Source organism: Protomyctophum bolini, assembly GCF_963924005.1.
Source record: "Protomyctophum bolini genome assembly, chromosome: 1".
NCBI lineage: Eukaryota > Metazoa > Chordata > Actinopteri > Myctophiformes > Myctophidae > Protomyctophum > Protomyctophum bolini.
Window position 1 is genome coordinate 31901147 of NC_137862.1, and position 21480 is coordinate 31922626.

Genomic DNA, 21480 nt, shown 5'->3' on the forward strand with positions numbered 1-21480 from the left:
TCTGCTGCAATCGAAGACAGAAGTGATGCCATGTCGGTTTATTACAAGTAACGTTGGGCATGTTTTTCCTGTAAAGTGCTCAACAACACCTGGCTGCAGTTACTGCTCAACAGTGCCACTTTGGGTCACCCATTGGTATTGCAGCTGTTCATACCCAAACATAGTGACAGACAGACGAGACAAGAGTTATGCCCGTTCAAAGTGCCGTATTGTGAAACGGGCCCCTGGTAGCTTGTTTCTCTCGCAAAATATTAAACCTGGCAACACTGAATGAATTCATTGAGGGGCGGGCGGGGCCGGGTCACTCAGAGTCTCAGACTCACTCTCACTATATCAGTTGAGAGAATGTTGTTATTGTCGCTGACATAACAACAATGATATAACCATAAACATAACAGAGTTATATTCTCTATTTAAAGTCGTTTATTACATTTTGAGAACCGACTTATATGTACGGACTAGAAGAAGAAGCTATAGCCATTAGCCACATTTAGCGTGTGTGTTTGGGAAGTGTAGTTCCAACTAGGCAGCCTCCAGTCATTGGGTCATGTAGCTAACGTTAGCTACTAGCTAGCTACAGTTTGCAACGGAAATACCTTGCAAAGGTTAGTGTGTCAGACGCTAAACTATGTCAACATAACCATTGATAACAATATGTGTGTGTTTTGTATCGTGAACTAAATCATAATATACTTTTATGACTTAATTTGGCTGTTACAAAGTGTGTTTGTGTAGCTAGCGGCGACAACTTGTTAAAAGTGTGCTGGTTTGTTGTCAAGGTTCGGCTCTCTGGGTAAAACCATATGCTTGCTAACAGCGTTGAAAATAAACAATAAATCTCTTTAACGTCTACCTTGAACCTTGTATCGCGTCTATAACGTGTAAACAAAGTTCAAAGCGAAAACTTTTATACCACGTTTAACCATTTGGAGCATAGCGCAACATATGCGCATCTCCCTTTTTAATATAAATGTGACTTGAGCTTTAGTGGTTGATAGACTTATTAGACTAACGGAAGGCCGCATGTCAAACAAAACTTTATTTCTAGATAACATATACCATATTATATAGAGCTATAATATACAGTGTTGTAATAATTCATATCATCGTGTGTTGACTGCAGTGGTACCGTGAGGTATTTTATTTTTTACTTTACTGTAGTCTTTTACTTCTACTCCAGTACATCTCACATGATCTCAGAGGCAAATGTACTTTTACTCCACTAAAATTATTTGAAAACTTTATTTTGATTTTGGTCGTTACCAAACAACTTACTTAAGCCATATTTACATTTCGGCCACAAAATATTTTTGATAAAACAAGTTGTGAAATGGGACATTCTGCACAATGAGTAGGCTACTTCCTAATGTTGGTACTTCAAGTACATGTTTGTATCAATACCTTTTGTACTACTGCTACTTAATTGTAACAGTAGATCTACATTACAGTAATGATACTTTTACTTCTACTACTTAATCCAATACATTTTCCACCACTTGTGTGTTGACTATAGTGATGGCGGAGGAGAGCGGTGCTGTTGAGAACATCGTTACAGAGTTCCTGCGTCAGAACCCTGAACTGGTCCCATGGGTGGACTCTTTCCGGGGTATCTGTGAAACCAACAAGCAGTGGTGTGCCAGGAGAGAGTTCATCCTGCGAAACATGGAAGCTTTCCCCACCTTGGAGAGAGGGGTCCCCAGTCCGGATCTTGACAGATTGTTGTCTCTGTCCATGGTTTGGGCCAATCACATTTTCCTCGGCTGCAGGTACAGTTTATTGGCGGAACATGCAATAAATCATGTAGTACAGTGGTTCTCAACCCAGTGGTCCTTGAGGAGGTCACTTCCAGGTGGTCCCCAGCTAAATGATGGAAAGTTGGTAACCAAATGGACCCTTACTAGATAGAGATACAGATTTAACTCTTGAGAGGGTACAATGAAACCAAATGGTCCCGTAAGGGTCCACCAGTTAAATTTTACACTCAAGAGTTAAAACGTTTAATGTAAGATGTCTACAGTGTAGAAAATGACAATTCTTCATTCTCTAATTGTGTAGACTCTGCACAATTAGAGAATGAAGAATTGTCGTTTTGATCGTTTGCCTGTTATCTCTCCTATGGTACCACATCAATACAGCATAGAATTGTGGACTAAATCTTATCGAGTGATAACAAAATATTCTTAAATCTTGGGTCTGAGAGAATAAATCTCATATAATGAACCGTGATATGAAAAGGGTTGAAATTGAAAACCACTGGTGTAGTGTAAAACCAATTACAGGTATGGACGGATGTACAGTAGCGGTTTGGTGTTTTCTTAATTCCTCAGATACCCAATGCCAGTAATGGACAAGATCAAGGAGATGGGTGAAGGAATAGTTATCTGTGATGTTCCAGTTCGAACAACAAGAGATGAAATCATCGCCAAAGGAAAGAGGGGTGCTGCGGCTGGTAATGGATTTTCAATTTTAACACTTTGAGGGCTTTAAAGTGTTTAATCAAATGATCAACTCTGCTTAATACGCTAAACCCACTATTTGTTTTATGTGTTTAATTAGCCGTATTTTAATAGTTAAAAAGAAACTGCGGCTTTGTCGCGGACCTGATGACGAGGCCGTCACGTTATGATGACGAAACCGGAAATCAACCCATGCTCTGGGCTGCTAGGGCTTCTGGGAAATTGAGGCCATTGCAAGTGAAAGAGGGGGTAGAGCATAGACTGTACAAAAAATATGGACAAAGCGTTCTCCGGGTCTGATATGGACGTAAGATGAAGCCTTTCAGTCCTTGAATTGTAAATCGCCATCTTTCTAGATCCGTTTGGGCCCAGCTGACCATTGGCTGGCCCAGACAACGAGGCGGGACTTCCCCCCTTCTTCTTCGTTGGTTTTTATTTTGACTCGAGCGGGGAGTGGATCCCGAACATAGACTGTAAAGGTAGCCACGCCCCTCAGAACATACTCGACTTTATGGTCATTTATTTAATAAATGGGACCATCATTTTCCAAAAAGAATATTATGAGAAATTAGACTTTAAACTAGTGACTGGAAGCAGAAAGTATTCATGACCATGTTTATTAAGGTAATACAGTCTAGGTGAAGTTGGGCCCAAATACATGGACCTCTATGGGGTTTTGACAGCACCACAACAGGCCATTATATGAACTGGCTTCAGACACTACTATTGGCTTCACTGCCCCCCTGGGGTAGAGACAATCTTGGCTCGCTTTGCTCTTTGTCTGTGACCCGGATCAAGGAAGTGGTTTTTATGTCGACTCAATAACGAGTAAGACGCGCGAACGCGGGAAGCGAACGCTCAGCTCCATATATGGGCACAAAAGGGGCCAGGTCCACAACAAACAAATCACTGGCCCCTTTTGTGCCCATATATGGAGCTGGGGTACCTGGCCCCTTTTGTGCCCATATATGGAGCTGAGTGATTGCTGATGCAACACACTCCATATTTGGATAGCGGGACAGACACACGGACAGACATGATCTGCTAGGTCTCATAGTAAGTGCTCACTGCGTTCGCAACAAATGCTGGGATTGTTTACTAGCGTTTTTTTCCCGTGTGCAAGCTCGTGAGTCGAGCCCATTGGACGAAACAATTTTCGCTCGATCATGTGTCAGGCCCCAGCCATAATACGCTGTGCAGTACCTATGATCGGCCAGCATGTCCATTGCACTTCAGCTCTCGGTTCTGGGGGTTTTATGCACACGCATGAGCTCCTCATGATCCATATTTAATCCTATACTAAAATTGGCTAATGGAAAGGCCGGTAGACCTCTGACATATAAACAATAACCATAAACAAACCTTATACATCCATATATAGGCTGGTCACTATGACTCAGACATAAACAAAAAAAACATTAATTTCCCAGACTCTTCAACAAAGATGGCGAAACCAAACATTCTTTGTTCTGTACTTGAGCCCGTAAACCAGAAACCTAACCGCAAGCATGGAGCAGCAATTGTTCGACCACTATTCCGACTGCTGTTTCCGCATGTCGGACCTTTGGTGGTCGGATCTGCGTGTGCATCCCGTTCCCATATAGGCATATATGTAGACCCGGTTGTCCAGGGCCACAGATTGAACCGCCAGCTGGTTTAAAAACAGGTGGGTTGTGCACATCCTCACTGGTGCTGGACAATAGGTAGATACAGTTTCAAAGATAGAAGTCTGCACATAGCTCTGCTCCACAGTGATTCATTTACCGGTATTAAAAAAAAAAAATACACTGGCATTAATGAGGCACTCTGACTCTCCTAATGGTACCACATCAATATAGCATGGTATTGTGGACAAAATCGTATCCTAATGGTACCACATCAATATAGCATGGAATTGTGGACAAAATATAAAAATTATCTTCTAATAAGTCTTGGGTCTGAGAGGATATGTCTCATGAACTGGTGGTCCGTGGCTCAAATGCTGAAGAAATAATGGACCTTGATATGAAAAGGGTTGAAAAACACAACCCATCAATTATTTTCGATGTGCTTTCCCTTTAAATGGTTTGCTGTAAAGCAGAAACACCCACTTTACCGCCTATTGCGTTGCCATTTACAGGGGCTGACACTGACCACTGTGTAAAAAAGACTACCGGGACAGTCATTCTGAAATCAGGACCGCCCCCGCAGGCCGCGGCCGAGCATCAGCCGTTCTTCAACCGCCTATACAAGGCCGTGGCCTGGAAGCTGGTGTCGGCCGGTGGCTTCGGGCCAAACCTGGACCATTTTGAGATCCTCCGCAGCTGCGTGGAGTCCTTCAAGCAGAGTCTCAGCTGTGTGATCGTGCCGCTGAAGGACATTCCGGACTTGCCCGCGGGCCGCACGCAGAAGGAGGGCCAGGTGTGTGAGCTGCGCTGTCAGACTGTCTACCTGGGCACAGGGTACGGGCGCGACGAGCCAGCCGCCAGAGCCATGGCCTCCAAGGAAGCCTTGAAGGCTTTCCAGGGGCGGAAGGTGATCGTAAAGATCTGCAGGCGGCGGTTCAAAGGGAAAGACGTGGAGGACGTGATGTTACTGGACGAGCAGCCAAGGACTCAGGGCTTTCCCCCGGCTCTCAGTTACCCCTTCCAGGTTGAGCATCCGGTAGGCGCGTCGTTGTAGCAACAAGGACCCGGGAAGGAAACCTCAGTAGGGATGGGACGATAATCGTTATTATTGTTTATCATTATTAAAAAATCACCCACAATAATCGTATCGTGGAGATTTTAATTTAAAGTGAAATTATCCCCCGTCACACACTAGGAATTTGCTTTTGTTGAGCTGCGAATTTGGTACCACTTAAACATTTGGTACGCTCTTATTTCACTCTACACAAATCTATAAGCTTGGCGAACGTTCCTCCCCAAAATAGGATGCTGGGTGTTCAAGTAGTAAACAAACGTGCCATTTTGATTATCATGAAAATATCCTTAATCGCAACTAATTTTGCCACTCGTAAGTAACCTGTAATTTGCATATCGTCTCATCCCTAGCCCATTGCAACATGTAGAGGTGGTGTGTTTGTTAGGACAACGATACAGAATGGGCTCTTAGCCGTGTGATCACAGATGATGGAGCCACATGCTGATGGCTTTGCTTTGAGCGTCATAAATTCGTAACATCAAATCTGTTATTGCTTCATTTAAATCTCTGCTGTGCAATGTTCTGATTTGGCCATTAGGCCATGTTAAGGGTAATTTTGTAGGATTCATTCAATCTTATCTACTTTCGTCAGACCATTCTCAACTGATTTCATTTAGAGCTTGAGTCTAACAACAGGTAATTTAATTAATATGAAATTAAATTAAAGTCCTGTTCTCGTGACAAATGGGCTGCTGTATCATCCTATACATCATAATAACAGGTGTGTATGTCCTCCATCAAAAGTGATGTAACTATTAATTCATGCTTTCAAATTCAGTGGAATCTTCTAGTGAGTTTGAAAGTCCCAGCTGCGTGTTTAAATTCAGCATATGCTTTGCAGAGTGACATGGAGGTGTACTTCACAGATATGCCCTTTTTTGTAATTCCTTAGACATAGTAAGAAGTACTGCAACCTCCGTCTTTTGTTTTAAAGACCGTCTTTGAATAAATACCGCTTGGTTCCATAGAATGTCAAAGATGTAGGGTTATCCTAATTTAGACTGTTCCCTTCAACACAGTTCATAGGCGACGTGTTTTGTGTGTGTATGACTATTGTTATTCAGGGATGACTAAAGTGAATGATTGTGAAGTGAGCTATTGCTTTGAAGAAAGCCACACTGATCCTGATATTGTATGTTTGCATTCTTGGTCCTGTTTCTATATATTTTCGTAAATAAAGATAATTTAAAGTAGTGGATGTTTTAATAATAATAATTTGCTTAAATAAATTAAATTCATGACAAGCTCATGATATAAACTGTAAGCAGTATGTACTGTATAACTAAGGAGTACCAGGTACTTTTTGTTCTTCTCAAGTAATAGTCTTTGGAGAATTATTTCGCCAATGTCTGCATATATCTGCCACACTGTAAATTCCTTTTGGAAATATGGCCAATTCAGTGGGAAAAAGGGCACCTTTCCCCCTATTCCACACAACCGTCAACCGTTGATGGGGCATTAGCAGGTCAACATTGCATCTCATTAAATTGTTGGTACAATTAGAGTTGCAGTACGAAATGTAGTGTACGGAAAATATGTTTTGTTTTGTGCAGTTAACCCATTCTGGACGGGAACCCCTTTTGGTGTTTTAAGCGTCATGTTATACTTTAGCTATTGAAAAATAGCAGATCTACAAGCTCATAGCGCTGCACCGAATGACGTGCTACTAGCTTGTAGATCTGCTATTTTTGATAAATCGGGAGAATGTGCCTCAAATCTTTGAATATACAGGTCCATCTCAATGAATTAGAATATTTTGTAAAAGTTCATTTTCTTCCGTAATATAATTCAAAAAGTGAAACTTTCATATATTCTCAATTAGTTGTGCATAGTTGTACAGCTCATGAAAATCAAAAAATCCTATCAATGAATTAGAATATTTAACGAAACCACAAAAAAATATCTTTAAGCGAGAAATGTCGACAATCTGAAAAGTATATTAATGTATGCAGTTAATACTTGATCTGGGATAATTTGTATTGTTCAGTCTTATGTCTCACACCTTCCTCTTGACAATACAACCTAGATTCTCTGTGGGGTTCAGGTCAGGCCAGTTGATGGTCCGTTAAGCACAGTAATACCATGGTCGGTACACCAGTTACTAGTAGTTTTGGCTCTGAAGGGCAGGTGCCAAATTGAGCTGGAAAGGAAAATTAGCATCTCCATGAAGCTTGTCAACATATTGAAGCACAATGTACTCTACAGTTGTCAGTGGATCAACACCATAGCAGATAACATGGCCTAAATCATCACTGTGTTTTGTCATGTCATGTCATTTGAGGGATGTTTCGGCCTGTTGGCCTTCCTCAGAATCAACTAGTCTTGTGACATCAGGATGCCTTTCGGCCTCACTGTAAAGCTGTGACTGTTGATTATTCATCGATGAATCAAATAACAGTGCTTTTTAAAATATTCTTTATAAAATAGTTGTTGCACGTGCCCTTCCAACCACTTTTTTATACTTGGTCATACAACAGCGTCGTGAAAAAAAAATTAAAACGGTAGATCTACAAGCTCACAAGGCTTTGCATCACGTCTTATGAGCTTGTAAATCAGTTATCAGTAATGTTTTTACTTTCTTTAAACCTTTTCGCCTCGCCTCTGGACCGCACATTTCGTAATTAAACATTATGCAAGGATTTGTCACTTAATTATTAAAAGTCAGAAAAGAATACCAGCACTCACTTTATATCCAATAGGATTCCTGTTTTATTATTTCAAGTTTTCCACCAGCAGCAACAAACATTGGACGTTTCGGCCCTGAGGCCTTCAGAGTGAGGAAGTTCGAACACATTTCAGTTGGGCATTGAGTGTACAAATGGACAATGTAGAACTTTCTCTGTCTCATCTGTCTCACTTTCTGTCACACTCTTTTGATCCTCAGACACCCGAGGTGTCACTTGTCTCCCAGACAGTGTATTTATCTTCATTTATTTCACATGATCTCCATTTGTTTTCATTTGTTCTATTTTCCATGCCCCTATAGTCCATGTCTCTTAATCATACAGACACTAATTGCACACACACACACACACACACACACGCACGCGCGCGCATGCACTTGAGCACCCATGCACATGCCCATATGCAGACAGTGACACCCACATGACCACCAAACACAAAAGATATGCACAGTAGTACAATCCTAGCCTTCAAAACTAGCCTGCAGGTTTTTGCCAGACATAACGTGGATTGTGTGTTTACAATAGGGGGTCCCTGCTTCATCTCTCTCTCTCTCTCTCTCTCTCTCTCTCTCTCAATTCAATTTTTTTTTTTTTTTTCAATTCAACAGGCTTTATTGGCATGACGTTTTACAAGTGTTGCCAAAGCACAATCACAGATATTACAAACAACAACATAACAACATAATATCAATGACATGAAAAAATAAATCTCTCTCTCTCTCTCTCTCTCTCTCTCTCTCTCTCTCTATACAATATGTAGTGGGGTTCCAGTCTCTGGCTCACTTGATATGGATAGACTATATAAATAATAACTCAAGGGCATTGGTGACAGATCATGCACTAAAAGTCTTTTAGAGAATTGTAATTGCTGTTTTATTGATTTGCTACTTTGAAAACTACTTTGCTTGACCCAAAACACAATTAGAGTTGAACTGCTGTAATAAGAGCAGTGAGCGAGTGACTCACTGCAGTCACTTACAGTCAGTGGTGGAAAGTAACTAAGTACATTTACTTAAGTACTGTACTTAAGTACAATTTTGAGGTATTTGTACTTTACTTGAGTATTTCCACTACATTTATTTAAAAACCTATAATTAATAATTACTTTGTAGATTTTGATTATTGTTACAACCACTTCAGCCCTATATACATTTCAGCCCTTTGAAAGTAGCTGATCTACAAGCTCCCAAAGCGTTGTGATGTAACACATTGTGAGCGATCTGCTATTATCAAAAGATTTGTAAACATTTTTGTACCTTAAGTACATTTTGATGCCAAGACTTTTATTTGTGATGGAGTATTTCTGCATTGCAGTATTGATACTTTTGCTTAAGTAAAACATTTTAGTACTTTTTACACCACTGCTTTCAGTTACATCAATAATGTATTATTGGTGGAATGGTCTGAGCAGTATTGATGTATCGTGGAGAGCAGCAGGTGTTGTTGCACGTGCCCTTCCAGCTATGCATTGGATTGGTATTAGTATTCCTTGGTGGCAGTAATACATCAGAAAGGAAAGTGGGTTGCTGGCGTTTGTTTTGAGCTTGTTTTTGTGTGTGTGTGTGTGTGTGTGTGTGTGCATTAATCAAAGATTAGGGACATGATAGAGCAGAGATTAAATCAAAATGGAGACCATGCAGACTGGATACATTATATACAACAACAATACAACTATTGTGTTTAACAAACGTTTTTATTATTGCAAATAATAGTCTTACCATCCAGTCTCCCTCTCTCTCTCTCTCTCTCTCTCTCTCTCTCTCTCTCTCTCTCCACATACACAGAGAGAGAGAGTCAACCTGCATTTTAAATTATTAAATCCAAAGCACATAATTATCCATGATTTTGACACCTGTTGTATATTCAAGTTTGTGTTGAGAAAGGTGGAACGTGGTAAAATGTTTCCACGGTTGTTAAAGTCTAATAATTACACGTTTTCAATTGCACTCTGCCAGAACTCCAGTTATAAGTGGGCCAACTTTCCCCAACATCCCTCTTCTTTTCTAAAGATGGATGTCCCATTTATAGGAGCAAATTGACAACATTGATTGGATATAGGCCTACATGAATAAGGGCATATTAATTTAGGACCGCTTTGATATGGTGAATTAGCAATTTGTTGTTGTGGTTGTTGTATATAACCCAGTGGTTCTCAAACGTTTTCATGTGACAGTCGCACAAATTAATCTTAATAAAGCTTCATTTAGCGGAGAATATCTCAACTGTTCTTGGCTAATATGACAGCTGCGAACAACGTGGGAACTGAAAAATTCTCTATCCGGGGCAAAATACCCGGAAATGACCACACCAGACAGCTACTTCAAACATGGCTCTATCTTCTAAACTTTGTGCGACAGATTTCCTGAGAGATTTCCTGAAATGTTCAGAATACTCATGTTTGAATACTCAATAGACCATGCATATGCACACTGCGGTCATCTTTCCACAAGTTAATGGCAGGGTGGAAAGTAACTATAGCCGCAATTTGCCAATGACTGCCCATACATCTAAACAGACAAAGTCCTATCTAATTGTATCAAATTATGTCAAACTCACTAAAATTGCAGCTGTACGAAAAGCTTGAATGATGCTCTTTCTATCTGCAAAGTGTTTGTTTCATAAAAATCCACCATAGACATGTTATGAGCTATACTTTATGTCAGGAAATTCCTTGCAGGTGATTTTTTTTCCAAGTAACGCAACATCCTGCTTCCTCCTGCATTATGTGCAAATTCAAAACAGGTGGTACGGCAGGGCTGTTGAGTGATTCATCAACGAGCGCTTCCAATACAGGCCGTTCTGGAAAATTTGGGGCAGAGGTTCATCGTTGGCATCCAGGGAGTGTGTGTGCAAAATGTGGCATCGACCGGGTTAATGGTGCCGGAGATTAGCTGTACAGGGACGGACGGACACACAGACACACACACATACACGGACGTGCAAAACATACTCTCTCCCCATGCCTTCGGGCTGGTGGAGACAATAACGTTGAAAACCACTGCTATAGCCAATTAACTATATTCTGCTCCACCTTTATTGAATTTGCTAAAACATATTTTTTTGAAATAAAACTCAAAACAAACATGATATGCCCAGTCAACCATGCTGCATCTGTGATGTTCCTTTTTACTGACACCAAGTTTAAAATAAGAATTGAGTGCACAGAATATCAATATGAAGCAACTGAAAAACATGTTATTTCAATGGTAGTGGTTGGAGAGAGAGGATTTTTGTCCAACCAGGAAACGGCAAGGCAACCAATGGGTGCGAAGAGGGGCACAACCGGGAACAACCACGGCCGCGGCAGGACTTGACAAAGGGTGAATTAGAATCAGACCAACACGTTCAAAGGAAACAAACAGCAGAGGGCGCTGTCCACCCGTTCCCCCCCTTTATTTGGCCGATTGGTTCCACCCAGAGTGGAGACCATGTCAATGAACTTCAACTAAAGAGGAACATTTGGACTAATAGGAACTACCACAGCCACTCCAATGCTTTACGAAACAAGATGTGATAGTGTTTATTGTGACTCAAGTCATTATACATAAACATTCAGTTAAAACACAAATCAACAAAGTCATAGACAAAGTCATTCAAAGTGCGCCACCCCACAGCTGTTGCTTCTCAATAAAGCATTATCGTTGTATAATAAAAAATATTAATATAATAAATATTACATAATATATGACCGTTGTCTAATGTATCCACCGCTTCCCTTCGAACCACCAGCTCCCACAAATTCAGATCTTGTTAATAATGTTGAGCTCATAAGCATTTAAGCAGGAAGAAGTTACAGAATGCTCTCCGGGGACAGTCGCACTTCTTTCCGATCCTCGAGCCCTTCCGTATCGCGCACTGCTCTCCGATGTCACACTGATAGAAGGATGACAACACATGTATGCTACATTTGTTAAACAGTGAATTATTTTTTTCAATTTCTTTAGGCTATACTGCAATGTAGAAATACTCATTCCCAAATTCAAAAGGTAGGCCTACTTGCGTAAAAGTATACAAACGTATTGGCACTATAAGTATAGTAGGAATGTCCCATTTCAGAAGTTTTCAAATTTACAAAACATTTTTTCATCTTATGATGAATTGAAATTGCAGGACCCTGATGTAAACAAGTGTTTCTGGTTTTATCCTCGTAGCTGACTTTTCTTTATTGACCTGCACTTTCGTTTGAACTGTATCCATTCTGTCAATAAAATGTTCAAACAATCAGTCCGTCAATCAATCTTTTGAAAATAGCAAATCTACAAGCTCACATAAAATCTACAATGTAGCCTATAATAAATAAAGTTGTTTTAGTGGAGTAGAAGTAGGCCTATACTGAAAACTGTAAATATCCAGTAAAGTTAAAAACGACAGTAGCCTATATGCATTCATGCATTTAGTTGTACTTTTTAGTGAGTAGCCTATTATTGAATGAATAAATTCCCCCCAGTATAAAAACTTGAAAGCTGTTAGCCTACTGTAAATGTAACATAACATCGACTCATAGTTAATAGGGCTATAATATTTACCGTAGGAACTTGCCCGAATTTCTTTTCCCATAGTGGTAATCGTTTTTTCTGCAGCTTTTCAAGAACTTCTTGGAGAGCTCCAAGCTGTTGAAAAGATAAACGAGACATATACATAATTGATTCGCAAATATGTGTAACAGGCATGAACTAACAACAAAAGTTATTGTTGCTCAGTAATAATCAGAAAAATTGGACTATGTCGCGTTAATCACCGATGTACCATGCATGGAAAAAACTATCTTACCAGCTCCTTTTCATTGGTCAGATTTGGATCCTTGGGGTAAAAGTCTCGCAAGGCTCTGGAGTCGACATCTAGTTCTGATTCGGAGTCGTAAAGCTCTGATCCAAGCACGACGGACAGAAGCACCGCGCACACAACCACTGTCGCCCACATTCTGGAGCTGTCCATGGTTCTGACGCACCTCGCCTTCCTTCCTGCAGTCCCGCTGTCTGAGAAATGTTCGGAGTACACGCTCCAAACACCTTTTTATGTGATTCACTGCTCTTCGCTACTCGTTGACTACTTGCTCCACCTTATCCATTGATTGTTGTCCTGCGTAACAGATGTCGTGGGTGAGTCATTGCTGCGCTGAAGTTGCTGGGCAAATTTTCCAAAACTTGTTGGCACTGAAAAATAGGCTGCAACAAGGCGACATTTTCAGTGCAGTAGTGACAAAATCACGATGTTTTACAAAAGTAAATGGAATGTGTATTTGGCCGTTGTAGAGGCCACATACATTCATGGCTGAACACAGGCAATTTATTTTCTGTATAGCCTATATGTTTTGTAATAATAATAATAATAATATCATCATCATCCTGTTGTAATTGAAAACTAAGTATATGGGTTGAAATAGGAATACTGACTGAAGTATAGCCTATAGTTTAGCAGCCGACATAGACTAATCTATTGCTAATCATGCTGGACCACGACCATGGATGTTATAACGTTAATTATAGCCTATAGTGTGTTTACAATTTACACCTAACAATATTTTTGTCTTTTACATTTGAAATAACAGGCACACAGACAGCCTCATCTCATCTGCATGCACCTCCAACCACGAGCTAATGCGATTCTACATGATCTGAAGCAACCATGACTTCTTCCACTGCCCAAAGCCAGGTGATAAATCATGAGGCATTAAAGGCTATTCTAAATAAACAATGTATATTGTATCCTTTAATCATGTGTTTGAGACAGTTGCCTCTCTAGTGATCCTGCCGGCTGAGACCATGGGCCAACGCTCAATTATTTTACTGTTGTCTGTTGCCTTCACTGGTGCATGGAAAAAGTAGGTACTCACATGTTTTACTTATAAGTAAAAGTACTAGTACTAATACTGTTATAAGTAAGAGTCTGATATTAAAAATATACTTTGTCAAAATGTCAAAAGTAGAAAGTAGTTTTATGCAGAATGGCCCATTTCATGTTTACACATTATAAAATATTTAGAAAATAGCAGATCTACAAGCTCACAATGTGTTGCGATGAGAAGCATTGTAAGCTTGTAGATCCGCTATTTTCAAAATAGCCGAAATGTGTAGGGCCGAAGTGCTTAATTGATCTTTTGTAATAATAATGAAAATCGACAAAGTAACTATTAACTATACTATAAGTTGTCAAATAATTGTAGTCGAGTAAAAGTACAATATTAGCCTCTGAGATGTAGTGGGGTATGTAAAAGTACTGAACATTTGACATACTCAAGTAAAGTACAAATACCTCAAAATTGTACTTAAGTAAATGTACCGGTAGTTACTTTCCACCACTGGTTGCCTAGCCTCGGAAACCCAGACGTTTACTGGTTGCCTGGCTGCTTCTGTTCTACGTTCTATACCAGCAGGGACTGAAGACAGTGTGACTCATTTCTCTGTCTTCAAATTTTAATGACTTGAACTCACAATTTTTACATTTATTTGCAACAACCATTCAAAGGGAGTCTCTGTCTGTCTGTCTGTCTGTCTGTCTGTGAGATTATCTTGCAAATATGTGCATATTGATACTGATATTGCATATCAGTGCAAATCAAATAAAAAAGTACCTACGTTTCTGTGCAACAGTGCATGCTGGGAAGAAGGCCAAGGATGACACTATACCATGCAAAATGTCCCCCATGGATCAACCATCAGTGGTTGCTGTTTTCCACAATACTTGTATTTTGTTTCTTTTACACTTGGATAAACTCCAGTGACTCAGCTGTGCATGTTTGGTGGCTGCATTTCATCCATGTTTGACATTATGAGTTGTGAATATAGTTTGTAGGCCTACTTATTGGTCAGCTGGTGTGTATATATATACACACAAAACACTCCCCTCACCCCTGGCATATGAAGGCAGAGGGATAAGCCGGTAAGGGTAAAGTAATGTGCCTGCCGGTGATGAGTGAGAAACCCATCTCCGGTTATAAACCGGAGGGCAGAGTGATAGATTGCATCCAGTGGTTTAAGGGAGGACGGGGCAGAATGCATGTAAATAACATCGCCATAGTCAATACCAGATTACAGATAACAGAATCAACTGTTTTCTACTGTTGAAGTCTCATCTGTGTGTGTCCCTTTGTCACACCTACAGTATTTAAATCCCCCCCAACCATCTCTTCTGCATTCCTAATGTACCACCAACCCAGCACAATAATAAGTGAGAAGATATGATAATCTTCTCACCTGTAACAACTCCATGTAAAGACATCAGTATTCAGTATACCTGCTATGAAGAAACTGACAAGTTTATACCTCAACTAATTTCTTTCTTCTTGTCTGCGGCTTTCAGCTCTGACTACTTTGATCACCCTGCATCCACCCACACCAAGCAAAGCTTGATTGTCTCCCTGCTGTGCTCCAACTACCAGACACTGCAAATGAAAAGCGATGGGCCACACAACACAACTGCACTCCTCAAGGTTGCCTTGTTTCCAATTTGTTCCTACAGCGTTTAACCACGCACCTGGTAAGTTAGATCTGTTTCCTGCTTAAGATTTCGGTGCATGTTGTCTACACCTGGACGCAAGGCTTTGTTTTCCACTTGACCTGTGCCTGTCGGGCACCGGCCTACGTGGGAACGATGCAAGTTGGGAACAATGAAAATCAGGAATATCCCACCATATATATGCAATACCCATTTTAACCCAAAATCCTTTCAGAGAATATCTGAAGGGTGCAAACTGACTGTGAAAAGTGGGCTGTATAATCAAATGGCAGGTGTGGGGAATTCGGCAGGTCACAGGTGTATGCTGGGCAGAGTTGGTCCGTTACTCAAAAAAGTAATACAGTACATATTACACATTAATGCCTTACATTACTTCATTACTCCCTGGAGAAAGTAACTAGTTACACTCTTTTACACTTTTGCGTTACGCCATAAAATCCCCTGAGATGCATTGTCACACAATTTGCCACTTAACAAATCTTTAGAATCCTAATAAGGAGGACATACACACGATATTTCTTTATGCTCTTTAATACAAGGTTGTTGAACAAGTGAAGGAACAAAACAGTCTAGTGCAGTGGTTCTCTTGACTTTGTACCAGCAAACTGTACTGTCATGAAACAAAACTTCTTAAAATATTCAATCAATCAATCAACCAATCAATCAATCACAGGTTCTAGCCAAATATGAACTTTCCCATGTTGTTACGACAGTAACGAAAAGTGTGCCTGCGGCCGTAAGGCTGTGTTGTCTTGTGTGTTGTTGGTGCTGCTGCTGCTGACACCGGTTTGTAATGTGTGTAGTGTGTTGCCGGTGTACCTTTTCAACTCACAGCAAAGTCGCATACCTGTTCAACTCATCTCCTTAGTTGTGTGCATTATTCTCCAACACAGCACTGGTGAAAGCAGCAGCAGAACACAAGTAGTAACTTCCAAAGAGACCAGACCAGTAACTGTAATGTGATTAATCAATTTGGAGGAGTAGAGTGGTTATATTACTTACCGAACAAAGTAGTGCAGTTACAGTAACTAGTTACTTCGTTACTAGTTACACCCAACTCTGATGCTGCGGGGTTGCCATGGACACAACCTGAGACAGTCCCTACTCCCTCCACACCAACAGAGGGTGAGCAGGATGTTGTAGATCCTTAAGGATGCTCTGTGCTCTCCTACTGCTCCTACAGCGCTGTGTGTAGATCTGTGTCCATGGCAGGGAGATCTGATCCAATAATTCTCTCTGCCGTTTTGACAAGACGTTGCAGCTATTTCCTCTCAGTTTGGGTAGTGGTTGGTGGTTTTTCAGGCCAGTTTTGAAAGAACTAGATATTTACATCCTTTGATGGATGAGCATTTCCCCATTGTTTGTGCTACATTTGGGGGATACCAGATTGTAGGTGCAGAGTACAGAAGACAAGACGAGAACAACGAGACATAAACAGAGTAATTAAGTACATTTCAAATGTAAAAGAGCTATCCCCAGCATTATTCGCTGCTGCCTTAGCTTGTCACAGCAAAGAGTTTACATCTCCCATAAAAGTCCTTCTATGGAAAGTGAGGGTGAAAGGTAAAGAATGGTGGAAGATTTTAAAAAAAAAGAATCAATGCAAACAGCTGGTCTCTTTCTGTTTTTTTTTCTTTTTGTTTACTCGTCACACAGAACGCTCGCTAGTCAAAGACGTATAAACTTTGTGTCAACTCCAACGGTGAGTCATAGCTAACGACTCTTCAGTCAAGAAAGCCATTTGTGTGGGGAAAAAAAGGTCATGATTAATAATAGCTGCATGCTGCCTCGAGCAGACGTGACGGAATACGAAGATTTATTAACAATATTATTTTTGAAACAGCTTGTTTTGAATGTCACTCTCTGACTGACATTGTTTCTAATGTGTTATGACTGGATGAGTCATTGAGATAACAGCTCATTTGTATTATTGCCAATTTGACGGGCAATAAACAGGACCTGAACAATTGCGTACTTAATTTGGAATGATCGCTTGTTAACATAACTTTGAATTTCCACTTGAAATGTTATTGAACAATTCATCTGAACATTGGTACTTCACTAAATTATATACTGTATGCTAGCAGATCTTCAGTAACCTCATGCAGTCACTGAGGCATTTATGGCAGGAAGGGTCTGTACTTTAGTACCAGGGATCATCAATATGTCCATACACTGACATCAGACTTGGCGGGGCTCTATTTTCGTCCCTGCCATTACCCGCGACGCTGCCCGCAAGTCAGCCGCTGCCCGAATTACGAGTATAGGAGCTTGCTCTGTCCCTAAATGGTATTTTGGTCCAGTGTCACCCACTATCCATTATGCCGACACCAATATTTGCGCCTAGAGGTGTGGTCATGGGTGTGTTGGCACGCTTTCCCCAAAATTGCTATTTTGGTATACACACATTTGCACCCGTAAGCCATAATACCAAATTAGTTTGGTATAGAGCAGCGCAGATGTCTGCGGAGTCAGGCTGCTTCATCTCTCCTTATTCTCCTACGCATCTCATGTGATTGTAATTTTCATCAGCAGAAGTGAGTGCCTGTCAATTCATTGTGTCCATTGTGTTTATATAATTGTCTAGTCAAATAAGTTATTTGACTTGTGCCATGCATTATGCACGATTCCATTGCAGCAGCACAAGTGAGACTTCAAGGCAGTAACACATCACTCTTCCCTGGGCTATGAGCATAGACCGTAAGGCTATGAAGCAATATAGCACTGGGCATAACGGGCAACGGATACTGGATCTCTTAACGGCAATGGCATGTGGCACGGTGATTTGTTTCATTATTGTAACGCCCAAACCACACCTATGCATAATGTAACTAGTGTTTTAGGGAGTTAGGCAGGTGGCCAAAATAGCCACTTTAGTGGGAGAACGCCCCTTCCCCAATGCTATATCCCAAAAATCGATTTTCCTTTCACACCATTATTTTGATTATAAGATCCAATTACTGAATGTCATTCCCCAGGTTTTCTTCAGAATATGTATGACAATGGTTCCATCTGTACACTCTCAGTTATAGACCTAATGGTCATTTAGGGCTAGCTCGATGTTTTGTCTACTCATTTTGTATGTCCATGGTACAAATAGAATTGACAAAAATGTCCAGTATGGCAACGACCCCTATGGAAGATACATCTTGAGAGCAGTTGTTCTCAACCTTTTCAAGCTGTGACCCCCCAGATAATCATATTTGAACTGGGAACCCCAGTTCAAAGTGTAAAATTGTACGCTCTCAAGAGTTAAATTATTGTTAGAGTCTACACAATTAGAAAATGTAAAAAAGAATATTGTTATTTTGATCAACATCTGCCTGTTTTCTCTCTCCTAATGGTACCAACATCAATACAGCATGGAATTTGGACAAAATCTTATCCAACGCTAACAAAACATTCTTAGTTTTGGGTCTGAGAGGCTAATTTAAGTAAACTGAAAATTTAATAAAAAGGTTCTTCTAGAACTTTCTTCAGTACTTCTAAAGTACTTACAAGAAGTACTTCCGGTTCCAGTTCCTGATGCCAAAGAGCATTGACCACGCCTCCAGGTCTTAAGTTAAGTAATAAGACCTGGTACTTTAAACACGCAAAATACAGCCCTTTAATGTCATCAAATGGTGGTGCGTGGCTCAAATGGCAACAAAAGAAAAATGGTCCTTGATATGAAAGAGGTTGAAAACCACTGATATAGTTGATTAACGTTGTCAATTCACTGTCATCTGGGGACCCCCCCTGGGGTTCCTGACCCACAGGTTGAGACCCACCGGGCTAGAGGACATGCTGTTAGTGTTGTGTGCTGTTTATTGATTAATCACAGCATTCTAAGGCTGATGACATGAGGGCTTCCATCAGTGTGACACAGTCAGTGTTTAGAAGCAGCAAGTTGTTGCTCTATTCACAACAGGATCATAATTGCCTTACTGGCTTGAGGTCTGTTGCTGCCTCAAGCATGTCCATGTCCCACCCATGCCTTACTGGCTTGAGGTCTGTTGCTGCCTCAAGCATGTCCATGTCCCACCACATTATGTCCCTATTTCCTCCACGGCCTCTATAGGCTACTTATGTAACACAGACTGCAGACTGTAGGAATGACAAGGGAGACAATCCGTTATAGGCTCTTGGTTCTCCTGCTGCGTGTAGACTGCAGACTGTAGGAATGACAAGGGAGACAATCCGTTATAGGCTCTTGGTTCTCCTGCTGCGTGTAGACTGCAGACTGTAGGAATGACAAGGGAGACAATCCGTTATAGGCTCTTGGTTCTCCTGCTGCGTGTAGACTGCAGACTGTAGGAATGACAAGGGAGACAATCCGTTATAGGCTCTTGGTTCTCCTGCTGAGTGTAGACTGCAGACTGTAGGAATGACAAGGGAGACAATCCCTTATAGGCTCTTGGTTCTCCTGCTGCGTGTAGACTGCAGACTGTAGGAATGACAAGGGAGACAATCCCTTATAGGCTCTTGGTTCTCCTGACGCATCCATCGACTGAAAGAACAAGTCAACCCAAAATAAAAATGCTTAACAAGAGACAAGAAATAAATAAACTAGCACATCCGCTGGACGGCAGGGGCAGGACCAGCACTGCACAAGGAAAGGCAGGGAACAAAATAGAAGTTCGCACACTGGGACTTTTATTGATTCATGTTTCGACACAGTCTTCATCTGAAGAAGGTGTCGAAAGGTTAATCAATAAAGCCTTGATTGGGAGCTTTTGAAAAGTCTCAGTGTATAACATGCCCTGATAAAATCCCATCCCACCCCAGCCTATTGCTATTTTGTTTCATCAAGTGCAATCATACAGTACAGCCACATGTTCATAGACACAATGAAGGAATACATATCTTAGGGGTAGTCCATGGATTTCAGCTTCCTCCACATGTACGTGTATAGCTCCCATTCTCACAAAACATGGATGAATAGTGAAATCTTTCCATATACTCTGAGGAAACAGATAGATACTGTACATTATACTGTAAAAAAGTTACAAGTTCTTGTAATATCCTATATACTGTAGTATTATACTGTATAAGCAATATAATCTTCTTTTTAACATCATAAGGATATTAGACAGTGAAGTATGTGATGTCTAAGCCAAGGGCACTTTTGGGCTATCATGTTCATCCCAACCCATATCCGTGCAACTGCATGGCAGGTCATATTGACGTCATTGTGAATATGAGATACGATGAGATATGAGGTCTGAGTGAATTATTGTGTTCCGTGTGTCATCCTTTATACCCATAATACTATAACATTGTCTTATTATGGCTATATCTATTATAGGAGTATTATTTTTTGCTTTGACAATCTCCCTGTCCTTGAGAGGCCCTCCTTTCAAGGTAGGAAACATATACATGTAGCATAACATAACATAATAATATGTGGCCTAAAGGTTAGAAGAGCACACTTGCTTGTACTGGTCAGCTCCCAGAACAACAATATTAGGCTGTGTGGTTGTACTGCTCAGCTCTCAGTACAACAGTATCAGACTATGGTGGTCAGCTCCCAGTACAACAGTATCAGACTATGGTGGTCAGCTCCCAGTACAACAGTATCAGACTATGGTGGTCAGCTCCCAGTACAACAGTATCAGACTATGGTGGTCAGCTCCCAGTACAACAGTATCAGACTATGGTGGTCAGCTCCCAGTACAACAGTATCAGACTGTGGTTGTACTGGTCAGCTCCCAAGTTTTAATGTGTACTGTATGTCTGTGCGTTTCTATGTGCAAAAAAATGAGCACTTGTGCTCAGCTACTACCCTGGGTAAATAAAGTAAAAAATATAATATATATTGTCCTTTATTATCTGCTGGATAATCTGTATTAATCAATTTAGCTATCATCTTTGAAATCCTTTATGCCGGAATATTGGTCACTTTTTGTCATTACATACTGTATGTTATATGCTTCCATATATGCACACCTCACTCTACAGCAATATTATTATTTGTTCATTAATACTTATTTGTCTCTGGTTTAGGATATTAATTATGTCATATGTTTATTTTGTAAATTTTCCACTCTATATTTTGTTTGCCAACAAACTGTCCTGTGATATATGGTATGGTCTTTGGTGTTTGAGCCAATTTTAAAGGGCCGTAGCAACATACTGTAGCAAACGAATGGGGTCTATACCCTGAGAATCTTTGTGGATCACTCACATGCTGGCCTTTGACCCTGTAATTGGTGGTTCACCTT

The 21480-nt window shown here is 40.6% G+C and overlaps 2 protein-coding genes across 2 annotated transcripts; one reads left to right on the plus strand and one right to left on the minus strand.

Moving 5' to 3' along the window:
- The first annotated feature begins 324 nt into the window (after nt 1–324).
- On the plus strand, nt 325–6323 carry cdkn2aip (CDKN2A interacting protein). Its single transcript, XM_080783705.1, has 4 exons — nt 325–605; nt 1514–1766; nt 2328–2449; nt 4576–6323. The coding sequence occupies exons 2-4, from the start codon at nt 1516–1518 to the stop codon at nt 5115–5117; spliced, it is 915 nt and encodes a 304-aa protein (XP_080639831.1). The 5' UTR covers nt 325–605; nt 1514–1515; the 3' UTR covers nt 5118–6323.
- A 4870-nt stretch (nt 6324–11193) lies between these two features.
- On the minus strand, nt 11194–12780 carry cart3 (cocaine- and amphetamine-regulated transcript 3). Its single transcript, XM_080760209.1, has 3 exons — nt 12593–12780; nt 12349–12432; nt 11194–11695 (listed from the first exon to the last, which is right to left on the minus strand). The coding sequence occupies exons 1-3, from the start codon at nt 12755–12757 to the stop codon at nt 11588–11590; spliced, it is 357 nt and encodes a 118-aa protein (XP_080616335.1). The 5' UTR covers nt 12758–12780; the 3' UTR covers nt 11194–11587.
- Nucleotides 12781–21480: the final 8700 nt, after the last annotated feature.

What these genes read in the sequence shown, in the direction of transcription:
- cdkn2aip (XM_080783705.1), top strand. Translation starts at nt 1,516, where the DNA reads ATGGCGGAGGAGAGCGGTGCTGTTGAGAACATCGTTACAGAGTTCCTG. An exon ending in CACATTTTCCTCGGCTGCAG is followed by an intron (nt 1,767 to 2,327) that starts GTACAGTTTATT and finishes TTAATTCCTCAG; the next exon opens with ATACCCAATGCCAGTAATGG. An exon ending in AAAGAGGGGTGCTGCGGCTG is followed by an intron (nt 2,450 to 4,575) that starts GTAATGGATTTT and finishes TGCCATTTACAG; the next exon opens with GGGCTGACACTGACCACTGT.
- cart3 (XM_080760209.1), bottom strand. Translation starts at nt 12,757, where the DNA reads ATGGACAGCTCCAGAATGTGGGCGACAGTGGTTGTGTGCGCGGTGCTT. An exon ending in TGACCAATGAAAAGGAGCTG is followed by an intron (nt 12,433 to 12,592) that starts GTAAGATAGTTT and finishes TCTTTTCAACAG; the next exon opens with CTTGGAGCTCTCCAAGAAGT. An exon ending in AATTCGGGCAAGTTCCTACG is followed by an intron (nt 11,696 to 12,348) that starts GTAAATATTATA and finishes TCCTTCTATCAG; the next exon opens with TGTGACATCGGAGAGCAGTG.